The 12,990-nt window shown below is 40.5% G+C and overlaps 1 protein-coding gene across 12 annotated transcripts in view; it reads left to right on the top strand.

Moving 5' to 3' along the window:
• LOC114358662 (uncharacterized) overlaps positions 1 to 12,990 on the top strand; it is a 49,611-nt gene that overhangs the window by 25,035 nt on the left and 11,586 nt on the right. Inside the window, exon 1 of one of the 12 annotated variants that reach the window (XM_028312679.1) lies at positions 308 to 418. The exons of 8 other annotated variants lie outside the window; for them this stretch is intronic. In XM_028312679.1, coding sequence (XP_028168480.1) covers positions 359 to 418 — 60 coding nt within the window. In that variant the 5' untranslated portion in view covers positions 308 to 358. Of the gene's footprint in view, positions 1 to 307; positions 419 to 3,310; positions 3,377 to 4,406; positions 4,498 to 4,923; positions 5,014 to 12,990 lie in introns of those variants that run through there. 3 more of the 12 variants (XM_028312677.1, XM_028312676.1, XM_028312674.1) reach the window with 3 other exon arrangements.

The following is a 12,990-nucleotide window of genomic DNA, read 5'->3' as shown; positions in this document are numbered from 1 at the left end:
TAGATTTTAACGTAAATATGACTGTGTGATTGCCATTGTCAGTAAAGTCTTTCCTTGCAAAATATATCTGTACATGATGGTACTCAAAATGGCGGACCGATTCCACGCACCTAGGGATACATAAAATCAATAAATATGCCCAGGTGCCGCTATGCGCCATAAATCTCTAACCCATTCCTCACCCCCCACCCCGGGTGCCACACCTGCGCAATAAAGCTTTAACGTTGCCCCCCTCCCCCCACCCCCCACCCGGTCCAACCGCGCAGCTTCCACTTAGGCGCGTCAGTTCTCCGGTTTTCATCTCGACGTTCGGTCGTCTCCTTAAGAATACAAGTGAACAGTTCTGTTGTTGAACATAATGGTTAAATTAGAGGAAGAGTCGGTCCCCGGCCTCATGCAGGTGCTGATTGATTATGGCGTATGTATTGTATTTAATTGATTTTTGTAATGCCAAATGTTACTATCATATCATATTTAAGTTATGTATTTTTTACCATAAATATGGCTGTGTGATTGCCATTGTCAGTAAAGTCTTTCCTTGCAAAATGTATCTGTACATGGTACTCAAAATGGCGGGCCGATTCCACGCACCTAGGGATACATAAAATCAATAAATCTGCCCAGGTGCCGCTATGCGCCATAAGCTCTAACCCATTCCCCACCCCCCACCCTGGGAGCCACACCTGCGCAATAAAGCTGTAACGCCTCCCCTCACCCCGCACCCGGTCCAACTGCGCAGCCTCCACTTAGGTACGTCAGTTCTTCGGTTTTCATCTCGACGTTCGGTCGTCTCCTTAAGAATACAAGTGAACAGTTCTGTTGTTGAACATAATGGTTAAATTGGAGGAAGAGTCGGTCCCCGGCCTCATGCAGGTGCTGATTGATTATGGCGTATGTATAATCTTTACTAAATTAATTATGTCTCTCTTGTCTTGATAATAGATTTTGATTACTTGACCACCATTTTGCTCTATAAAAAATCACTTTAGACATTATATTCTTCAGTCAAAAGTGCAAAATAATGACGTATCCTAGTTGGATTTCAAAATGGCGGACCGGGTGAAAATCAATAAATCTGCTCGGGTGTGCCGCACCTGCGCTGTAAACGATTGAACGCCGAACCCCCATGGCGTATGTAATCTTTACCAAATTATTCATTTTATCTTGTCTTAATCGATTTTTTTGTTTACTCATAAAGTTATAACTTTGTGAACAAAGTCTGCCACCATTTTGGTTTGGGTACAGACCAAATCAATAATTCTAATGCCCGGGTGCAACAAAGCTTTAACACGTCCCACCTTTTATCATGGCTCTCAAAATGGCGGACCGTCTTCAGCCCATGTAGCAAAATCAATAATTAGGTACGCCCGGGTACCGTGCAGACCTGCGCAATAAATGTCTAAGCCATCTCCTCACCATACCACCCACCCCCCACCCGTTCACCCGCGCAGCCTCGGGTTCCAACAGGGTTGGGTAGGTCAGTTCTCCGGTTTTCATCTCGACTGTTGGTAGATTCCTCTATAATACAAGTAAACAGTTGTTGAACATAATGGTGAAAATAGAGGAAGAGTCCGTGCTGGGACTCATGCAAGTATTGATTGATTAAAGGCTTTAAAGTGTATGTGTTGTGTTAATATTTGTCATTGATCTAATAACATGTCCATTGTCCATACCGTAGTCGCATATTTATTTTACTAATGGCCCTATATGGTGTGCCAATGCCCAATACTCATTAGATTCATTCCTTGCAAATTTATTCGTACATGGTTTGCAAAATGGCGGAGCGACGGGGAACAGACAAAATCAATAAATCTGATGCCCGGGAGCCGCACCTGCGCAATAAAGTTTTAACACGCCCCACCTTCTTCCCTTGTAATTTATCATGGGTCTCAAAATGGCGGGCCGTCTTCAGCCCACATAGAAAAATCAATAAATACGCCCGGGTACAGACCTGCGCAATAATTGTCTGAGCCATCCCCTCACCTTCCACCCCCCACCTGGTCCAACTGCGCAGCCTCTGCTGGGGCGCGTCAGTTCTCCGGTTTTCATCTCGACGTTCGGTCGTCTCCTTAAGAATACAAGTGAACAGTTCTGTTGTCTGTTGTTGAACATAATGGTTAAATTGGAGGAAGAGTCGGTCCCCGGCCTCATGCAGGTGCTGATTGATTATGGAGTATGTAACCTTTACCAAATTATTCATTTTATCTTGTCTTAATCGATTTTTTTGTTTACTCATAATATTATAACTTTGTGAACAAAGTCTGCCACCATTTTGGTTTGGATGCAGACCTAATCAATAATTCTAATGCCTGGGTGCAACAAAGCTTTAACACGTCCCACCTTTTATCATGGCTCTCAAAATGGCGGACCGGCTTCAGCCCACATAGCAAAATCAATAAATACGCCCGGGTACAGACCTGCGCAATAAGTGTCTGAGCCATCTCTTCACCTCCCACCCCCCACCCGGTCCAACTGCGCAGCCTCTGCTGGGGCGCGTCAGTTCTCCGGTTTTCATCTCGACGTTCGGTCGTCTCCTTAAGAATACAAGTGAACAGTTGTTGAACATAATGGTTAAATTAGAAGAAGAGTCAGTCCCCGGCCTCATGCAGGTGCTGATTGATTATGGAGTATGTAACCTTTACCAAATTATTCATTTTATCTTGTCTTAATCTATTTTTTTGTTTACTCATAATATTATAACTTTGTGAACANCCCACCCCCCACCCGGTCCAACTGCGCAGCCTCTGCTGGGGCGCGTCAGTTCTCCGGTTTTCATCTCGACGTTCGGTCGTCTCCTTAAGAATACAAGTGAACAGTTGTTGAACATAATGGTTAAATTAGAAGAAGAGTCAGTCCCCGGCCTCATGCAGGTGCTGATTGATTATGGAGTATGTAACCTTTACCAAATTATTCATTTTATCTTGTCTTAATCTATTTTTTTGTTTACTCATAATATTATAACTTTGTGAACAAAGTTTGCCACCATTTTGAGCAAAATGGTGGACCGACATTGTACATAGATACAGACCAAATCAATAATTCTTGTACCCGGGTGCAATAAAGCTTTATTAACATGTCCCACCTTTTATCGTGGCTCTCAAAATGGCGGACCGTTTTCAGCCCACGCCACGTAGCAAAATCAATAAGTAAGCCCAGATGCCGTTCTGACCTGCGCAATAAGTGTCTGAACAATCTCTTCACCCCCCACCCTCCACCCGGTCCAACTGCGCAGCCTCTGCTGGGGTGCGTCAGTTCTCCGGTTTTCATCTCGACGTTCGGTCGTCTCCTTAAGAATACAAGTGAATTGTTGAACATAATGGTTAAATTGGAGGAAGAGTCGGTCCCCGGCCTCATGCAGGTGCTGATTGATTATGGAGTATGTAACCTTTATCAAATTATTCATTTCTATCTTGTCGTAATAGATTAATTATTATTGTTTGCTCAAAATATGTTTTTTTTTTTCAAATTCTACAACCCTTTTTCCACCATCAAATTTAGTTTTATCGTTAAATTCGGCTGTAAAAATAAAGTCATCCCTAGTTGGTTTCCAAAATGGCGTACCGATATGGTGAAAATCAATAAATCTGCCCGGGTGCCGCACCTGCGCAATAAAGTCTTAACACGTTCCACATTCTTCCCTTGTAATTTATCATGGCTCTCAAAATGGCGGACCGTCTTCATTCAGTCACGTAGCAAAATCAATAAATACGCCCGGGTACCGTGCAGACCTGCGCAATAAATGTCTGAGCCATTCCTGCACCCCCCTACCGCCTACCCGATTCACCCACGCAGCCTCGGGTTCCAACAGGGTTGGGCAGGTCAGTTCTCTGGTTTTCATCTCGACTGTTGGTAGGTTCCTCATAATACAAGTAACAGTTGTTGAACATAAAGGTGAAAATAGAGGAAGAGTCCGTGCCGGGACTCATGCAAGTGTTGATTGATTAAGGGGTATGTGTTGCATTAATACTTGTCATTGATCTAATAACATGTCCATTGTCCATACCGTAGTCACTTATTTATTTTACCCATGGCCCTATTATGGTGTGCCAATGCCCAATACTCATTAGATTCTTACCTTGCAAATTTATTCGTACATGGTTCGGAAAATGGCGTACAGACGGGGATCAGACAAAATCAATAAATCTGATGCCCGGGAGCCTCACCTGCGCAATAAAGTTTTAACACGTCCCACCTTCTTCCCTTGTAATTTATCATGGGTCTCAAAATGGCGGGCCGTCTTCAGCCCACATAGCAAAATCAATAAATACGCCCGGGTACAGACCTGCGCAATAATTGTCTGAGCCATCCCCTCACCCCCCACCCCCCACCTGGTCCAACTGCGCAGCCTCTGCTGGGGCGCGTCAGTTCTCCGGTTTTCATCTCGACGTTCGGTCGTCTCCTTAAGAATACAAGTGAACAGTTCTGTTGTTGAACATAATGGTTAAATTGGAGGAAGAGTCGGTCCCCGGCCTCATGCAGGTGCTGATTGATTATGGCGTATGTAACCTTTACCAAATTACTCATTTCTATCTTGTCATAATAGATTTTTTTGCTTACTCAAAATATTATAACTTTGTGAATAAAGTCTGCCACGATTTTGGTTTGGGTACAGACCAAATCAATAATTCTAATGCCCGGGCTCTCAAAATGGCGGACCGTCTTCAGCCCACATAGCAAAATCAATAAATCCTACGCCCGGGCACAGACCTGCGCAATAATTGTCTGAGCCATCCCCTCACCCCCCACCCCCCACCCGGTCCAACTGCGCAGCCTCTGCTGGGGCGCGTCAGTTCTCCGGTTTTCATCTTGACGTTCGGTCGTCTCCTTAAGAATACAAGTGAACAGTTGTTGANTCCAACTGCGCAGCCTCTGCTGGGGCGCGTCAGTTCTCCGGTTTTCATCTTGACGTTCGGTCGTCTCCTTAAGAATACAAGTGAACAGTTGTTGAACATAATGGTTAAATTGGAGGAAGAGTCGGTCCCCGGCCTCATGCAGGTGCTGATTGATTATGGCGTATGTAATCTTTACCAAATTAATTATGTCTCTCTTGTCTTGATAATAGTCTGCTTGATTGGTATTTGACCACCATTTAGCTCTATAAAAATGTACCTACTTTAAACTTTCTTCAGTGAAAAGTCCAAAATAATGTATCCCAGTTGGATTTCAAATTGGCGGACCGGGTGAAAATCAATAAATCTGCCCAGGTGTGCCGCACCTGCGCTGTAAACGACTGATCCCCCAACCCCCAACCCCCAACCCCCGCCCACCACCCAGTACAACCCCCTACTCGAAACAACCGTGCATGCTCGTTCAGCTCCATCGATTAAACTGGATGGCAAATTGTAATGGCGCCCGTGCCTAGCCTAAGAAAAGTGTTAGTTCTTTACTAAGAATATAGGATCGTCAAACATGAATGGTCGTTTTCATCTCAATCTTATATCTCAATCGTATAGTAATTGTCAAACGTCGCGTCACTATCAAAACACAGCGTAAAAAAATCTCGAAATTATCGGTTTAAAGTGTTAATTCCACAATAGATTATACATTATTTGTGAGGTGTAAATTGCAAGGATTTCAGTAATATATAAGACTTATTAATTTATTCCGAGGACCGTGAGTAATTAGACGATTAAGTTTCTCATAATTGTCAGCTCACGCACACACACAAACCTCGCTCGTGCTGCATCGGTCAAGCTCGCGCGCTTACGCCGCCACGCCGCCCGGCCGTCAAGCGCTGCATCGCTTTACAGCGACTTCACTCACTAGACGATCACCGCTTTATTTGATTTTTTTGAACTTTTTTCGATTGGCTTGGAATATAATGGCTCCAAAGAACTACGGAAAATGTGCTGGCTGTCACAACGTGATACAGAACAAGGAGTTCCTTGTGTACTCAGCATGCAAGTTAAAATACGATATAGAATGTGCTGGCATATCAGTTAACCGCTATAACTCCTTCTATGCCTTGGATCAGGACAGGAAAAGCAAATGGACATGCCCTGAGTGCTGCAGTAAGGTCCGAAAGACTGACAACACAAATACGCCAATCAATCGCCCGCGCCCCGAATTTGGTGATATTGCGGTGGCACCCAGTGCCGATAGCCACGGGATGCAGTCTGAAAATGTGACCCTGAGATCGGCGAAGCGCGTACAGGCATCAGTGGCTTTGAATGTCGGTTCAATGGAACTCGAGACCACCGGTGAAGGCGTCATCACTGAAGAAAAACTTCGTGTCATTCTCAAAAAGGAGCTTTCTGAGATGCAATCTACTATAAATCATACGGTAACGGAACAAGTAAACAATATTCTTACCCAGTTTGGTGATATTCGTGAATCTATGGCGTTTTTCAACAAGCAATATGAAGATTTAAAATTGCACCTGGACGCCAAAACTAAAATCATAACTGACCTTCAAAATGACAACGAACACCTGAAATCTACTGTTCGGGATTTGTCCAACAGACTGAACTCAATAGAACAAAACATGAGGTCCTGCAATTTGGAAATTAACGGTATCCCGGAAAATAAGGCGGAAAACCTGAACAACACGTTTAACCAATTGGTGAAAATCGTGGGTGCTCCAATAGCTTCTGAAGAGGTAATTCAAGTGACTCGCGTTGCTAAGATGTCCAACGAAAATGACAGACCTCGCGCAGTAATTGCTAAGTTGCGTTCACCGAAGCACCGAGATGTTGTCCTTGCTGCAGTTTCTACTTTCAACAAGAAAAATCCAGAGGATAAGCTGAACTCTAAACACTTGGGCCATGGCGGGCCCCACAAATCAGTTTTTGTAGCGGAACATTTATCACCACTGAACAAGTCACTGCACGCTGCTGTCCGAAGAAAGGCAAAAGAGAACAACTATAAATTTGCCTGGGTGCGCAACAGTCGCATATTCGTCCGCAAAACCGATTTCAGTGAATCAATATTAATCCGCAATATGGACAATCTGATTCTAATAAAGTGAAGCCCAGTGACCACTACAGCAGCAAGTGATGTGATACGTTGACTGATTAGCGTTCGCTATTTATTATCAGAATTGCCGTGGTATTCGTACTAAAACTGCAGAATTCGTACTAAAACTGCAGAAGTACTAAAAAATATCTTGCTTAATGACTACCAAGTAATAGTGTTTACTGAAACATGGTTGCACTCAAATGTCTGTGATAGTGAGTTTATCGATTCGCGCTACACCGTTTATCGTAGGGATCGTTTTTCATCGGGTAGTTCCAAGTTGGATGGCGGTGGGGTAATGATCGCGGTAACCAAAGATATCGTTTCTTCTCGTGTACCTAATTGGGAATCTGACTCTGAAGACCTTTGGGTAAAATTAAAAATATCAACCGGAAAGTTAAATACAATCATTGCAATTTGCGCAGTTTACTTGCCACCGCCACCTAAACTGGAAAAACAACAAAAGTTTTTAGACAATGTTGATCTAGCTATTAGTCACGTCGATAATATAATACTGCTAGGAGATTTTAACCTGAACTTTATAAACTGGTCCCCTAAGGATAATTGTTCTTACTTAACACCGTCAAACTATAACAGAAGCCTTGGTTATTCCTTAATAGATTTTATGTCTCTAAATAATTTATATCAGATTAACAACATTGTAAACGCGGAGGGTAAAATGCTAGATTTGGTTCTCAGTAATTTGCAATGTGCTGCCGTGTCAGAGCCTGATAATTTATTGTGTAAGCTGGATGCTCATCACCCTGGTTTATTAGTTAGTATAAATCTTGCTGAAAATTGTGTTAATCAACTCGTACCCAATGGGACTGAAAGGTATAATTTTTACAAGGCTAATTACTATGATATTATGAAGGCGNTGAAGGCGCTTCGAACTTATGATTGGAGAGAGATTTTTAAAGACTGCCTTAATGTCGGTCAGATGGTATCAGCATTTTACAATATTCTAAATGACTTAATTGGAAAATTTGTACCTAAGCGTAAACATTATATTAGAAAATATCCTGTATGGTTCTCAAAAGAGCTTGTTAAACTTTTGAAGGAGAAAGATAAGATCCGCGGAAGGTTTCGTAGATATCACAATCCACGAGACAATAATGAGTTTAAATTACTTAGAGACCGATGTCACAAACTTCACGATATATGTCTTTCAAAATATACACAATCTATGGAAGAAAATATTTGTAAAAATCCTAACTTATTCTGGCGATATGTCAAAGACAAACGAACAGGCCTATCTGGATTTCCTTCAAAGTTAAGAAAGGATAACCTGACTGCTGACAATGGCAGTGATATCTGCAATCTTTTTGCGAGCCATTTTTCATCTATATACACACCTGCCGTGCATAATCCATCTTGTAATTTCGTCGCCACCAATGACGGCTACCTTCTTCGGGTAACTCTTTGCGAATCAGATGTGCTAAAGGCAATCAAAAAATTGGACGGATCAAAGGGTGCCGGTCCTGATAATATTCCACCGGTTTTCATAAAACGAATTGGTCCGTCTATCACTTATCCTTTAACTCTTATATTTAATTGTTCACTTCAAACAGGCGTCTTTCCTAATGAATGGAAAAAAGCGAGAATAGTGCCAGTACATAAAAAGGGGGACGTATCGGATGTAAAAAATTATCGTCCCATCTCAATTTTATCGTGTCTTTCCAAATTATTCGAGTCCTTAATTTACCCCATATTATATAATCACGTTAATAACAGCTTATCTGACTTTCAGCATGGGTTCCGGAATGGGCGCTCTGTGGACTCTAACTTGGTGTCATTCGTATCCGCTATATCTAGAGAGGTAGACAAAAACTTGCAAGTAGATGCTATTTATACCGACTTCAGCAGTGCCTTCGACAAGGTCGACCATAACATCTTGTTACAAAAACTCCGATCAAATGGTATCGAAGGGCAACTGCTGAGTTGGTTCGAGAGCTACTTAGCACAAANACAAATTATTTGGGATATAATATTTGGCAACATAAAACATTTGCTATATAAACATTTGCCAAGTAAAATTTGGCCAAATGATAATTTGACCAAATGAATTAGTTGCGAAAAGTACAGTTGCTAAAAGTTCATTTGGGAAATGAAACTTTGGCGATAAGTTGTTTGCGAAGTGAAATTTGGCGAAAAGTAATTTGGCCAAACGGAAGGATACCAATTTTCATTAATGATATTAGTAATCATATAAAAAATAGCAATGTGTCACGTTTTGCTGACGACAGGCTGACTTGGATGGTGTTAGGTCTTGGTGTGTTTTGAACGGCATGACCTTAAATCCAACGAAATGTTATCATATAAGTTTTACACGTAAAAAGAAATCACATGACTTTACATATCATCTAGATGGCATAGTTCTTGAAAAAGTGGACGAAATACGTGACTCGGGAGTTACATTAAGCGCTGGTCTCAAGTTTTCGTCCCATATTGACTCTAAAGTAAAAAAAGCAGCACAAATGCTCGGCTTTCTGAAGCGTAGTGTAAAGGGTTTCAGGCTGCCGAAATGTAAACAAATCTTGTACAATAGTTTTATTCGCAGTCACCTTGAATTTGCCAGTGTAGCCTGGAACCCTGTTTATAGTGCACCATCACAAAGAGTTGAAAGTATACAACGTGCTTTCACAAGATACCTAGCTTATACGTCTCATGGTATTTCCCATGCCCAACCCTATGAGGAAAGGCTGGCTCATTTTAAAATGGTTTCGCTTCGCGATAGACGTACTGTTGCGGATCTACTATTTCTCCACAAACTATTGAATAACAAAGTAAANAAAATCAAATTTTTATTCAATTTGTTTTACACTCACCAGCCAAAGTAGATATTAAAGAGATTTTCCCTGGGAAAAACCGCATAATTGCTCAAATTGGCCTCAATGATTTATCGAAAAACATTATTGATTTATTTAAACATTACATTCGACCTGATATCCAGCATGGCGTTTGGCTTTCAGATTTTAATTACTTACCAGATCTTACCAAAATATTGCAAACAACTTTTAAAAACTCCGCATACGATCTTGTGTTCTGTAAAAACAAATTGCAGGACGTTATTGACACAGATGAGCAGTATCGTATTACAAAAGCTTATCACGAAGGTAAATCTAATCACAGAGGCATAGTAGAAACGGAAAAACAACTTAAAAGGAATTACTATTGGCCAAATATTCCTAAAACAGTAACCGAAATTATAAATAACTGTTCATCTTGTCAAACAAATAAATATGAAAGACATCCCAATAAACAAATGCTCCAATTCACACCGGTCCCTACAAAACCATTCGAAATTATACATGTTGATACTTTCCAAATTAAAGGCCAAAAGTTTCTGACAATTATAGATACATTCTCAAAATATGCTCAAGCATACCCCCTGGATAGCATGACAGGAGTAAGTGTCATTAACTCACTCACGATCTGGATGACTCACCATGGCTTACCTTTAAATATCAACAAAGTATATTGCCAAGAACTTCTTTCAAAAATTAATCTTTCTGTTCCACATAAATACCCGCGTTATCGAATCTCTAAAATTATGCACATCCCTTTCTGCAGAACCAATCTGGGACTGCATTATCCGTTATCAAGAATATGTGCGAAATATAACGAAATGACCAGTAGGCTTCCCGATATTGATATCTTCAATGATTCTCAAAATAAATTCAAAAGTAAACTGCTGACCCATTTTAGTAAGGTTTCGCTTAGCTGTTAAGTGTACTTTCATTTATTTTTGTAGCCTTAAGTATTCACAACCAACGCAAGTAAATATAAGCAGTGGTGCTATAATCGCTGTGTTGATTCTGCAGACGACAGCATATCAAGCCGAACAGTGTGGTACCTTAAGAACTTAAAATGTGAGCAATTCTACAACAAATATATGTGGTCTGATATGCTGTTGACTGTACTTCTTATCTACTTATTAATTGAAATAAACTAAGTATATTAGCCAAAGCTGTGTGTACCTGTTATTGGCATGCATACACACTAAACTTCTATATGTAAGATTTTCATGTAATTACTTTGTATGTAATGTTGTTGGTATACCGTAATAAATAAAATAATATCACCGCTGACCAAGGGACAGAATTTAAAAACCTACCCCTCAAAGAATTTGCCGCATTACACAAAATTAATTTACATTTTATCAGCGTCAATAATCCTCAATCGAATGGAGCTATTGAGAGATTTCATTCGACTATATTAGAACACATTCGACTTTTACAACAAAACCACAAACAGTCCACCATCACTGAGTTGATGCTGTTTGCAGTATTGGCATATAATAATTCAATACATTCCGCCACAGATAAAAAAACCTATAGAAATTATTAATGGCCATTTAGATAACCGCGATCCGTTTGACATTCTTTTGGAAAAACAATGTTTACAAAATTACATAAATAAACATAAAAAAATAACAACAACAATGTACGAAAAAATTAACGAACGTCTAAATTCTAAACAAATAAATACTATTAATAAACGTAATGAGACCTTAGAAGCTCCCCTCGAATATGAAGAGGATANATATCACTGTCTACGAAACATATTGCTTATCGTAACATACTATCGTCCTCAAATGTAGCATATTTTGTATCAGAACTTACTAAACATTACAAGCCTGATCAATTGGTAACGACCGATTTGAAAGAATCTCGTATTTTTTGTAGCTTTTTAGACATAGGCTCTTACTTTAGCGATAATAAGTTGATATTTGTTATAAAAGTACCGATATTCTATATGGATATATTTACATACTATCAATTGTTCCCAATCCCCACATCCAATAATACTATCCTTATTCCTAACAAATCCTACCTGGTTATGAACGAAAATGCGTACCAGTACTTGGAATCACCCTGCATAAGAACAGGAAAATTTCACTACTGCCAAGAAAACACTCTCCTGCAGAGCCCGGAACAAAATCGTAACTGTGTGTACGACCTGATTATATCTCAGAAACTATCGTCGCAATGTCAATATGAACAAGTCAAAATAGAGCAGGAAATATTTGAAAAGATAAATGAAGAATACTACATATTTGTCAGTCCAAACTCTACTAAGCTTCACATACAGTGTGTTCAGGATGAATACATGAAAATTAAAGGAGTATACTTACTACAACTTCCGGAAAACTGCAGTGCATCCAGTGAAAAGCTGAAATTCATAAATTCACATCACACCGTTTACGGAAAACCTATAAAGCTCTATGCGTTCAATTCAGAGGAAGTGAAAATCAGGAACCCCCTTGAGCGACTGAAAATTGAAAATGTGGATTTGAAACAACTTCATAATACTATTGGATTTTTGGAACGAGAGCAGCAAACTTTGAAATTAGAAGACGTAGATATTCAGCCGCATCTATACTGGACCACGCCGCTCTACATAATCTTCATTATAGCAGCTTCATATGTTCTCTACATCAAATGGAGGAAATACATACAGAACAGGGCAGCCGCTGTAACTACAGAAACGGAACGCCCTGTAATTCTACAAACTGAATCCGTTCCTCGGTCTATCTTCAGCAGATAAGCTAAAGAATGGACCTCTATCTCGGCGGGGAGGTGTTATGCGAGCTCTATGTACCTCGGTTCTACGAAATGATCGGACGATGTCGTCTAGACGCTGAGCTTGCGTTTGTTGGCGATAAGCAGCCCTGCGCCTGAGCATCGAGCCCGGTTTTACAGCAGTCGAAGACTTAGATTCAATAAGGTTAGTTAGTTAAGTAAAATTGTAATTAAAAATAAATATATTTTTTCGCGAAAGCTCTCGGCTAGAGCTTAACTCGCGTGGATCCCGTTTTACCCCCTTAGGGGTTAAATTTTATAAAATTCCGTCTTAGTGAGCACCTACGTCCTAAAAGGAACCCCCTAGCAAAATTTGAGACTCTAGACACTTGTAGTATCTGAGATTTCATGGTGAGTGAGTGATTCAGTCAGTCAGTCAATGACCTTTCGCTTTAAATTATATCATATTAAATATATTTGTGGAAATCCTTGGGGGAGGCCTTTGTCCAGC

The sequence above is a fragment of the Ostrinia furnacalis genome, unplaced genomic scaffold (assembly GCF_004193835.3).
Source record: "Ostrinia furnacalis isolate ACB-3 unplaced genomic scaffold, ASM419383v2 OfSCF4074, whole genome shotgun sequence".
Lineage (NCBI taxonomy): Eukaryota > Metazoa > Arthropoda > Insecta > Lepidoptera > Crambidae > Ostrinia > Ostrinia furnacalis.
This window is presented reverse-complemented; position numbering and strand designations above follow the sequence as displayed.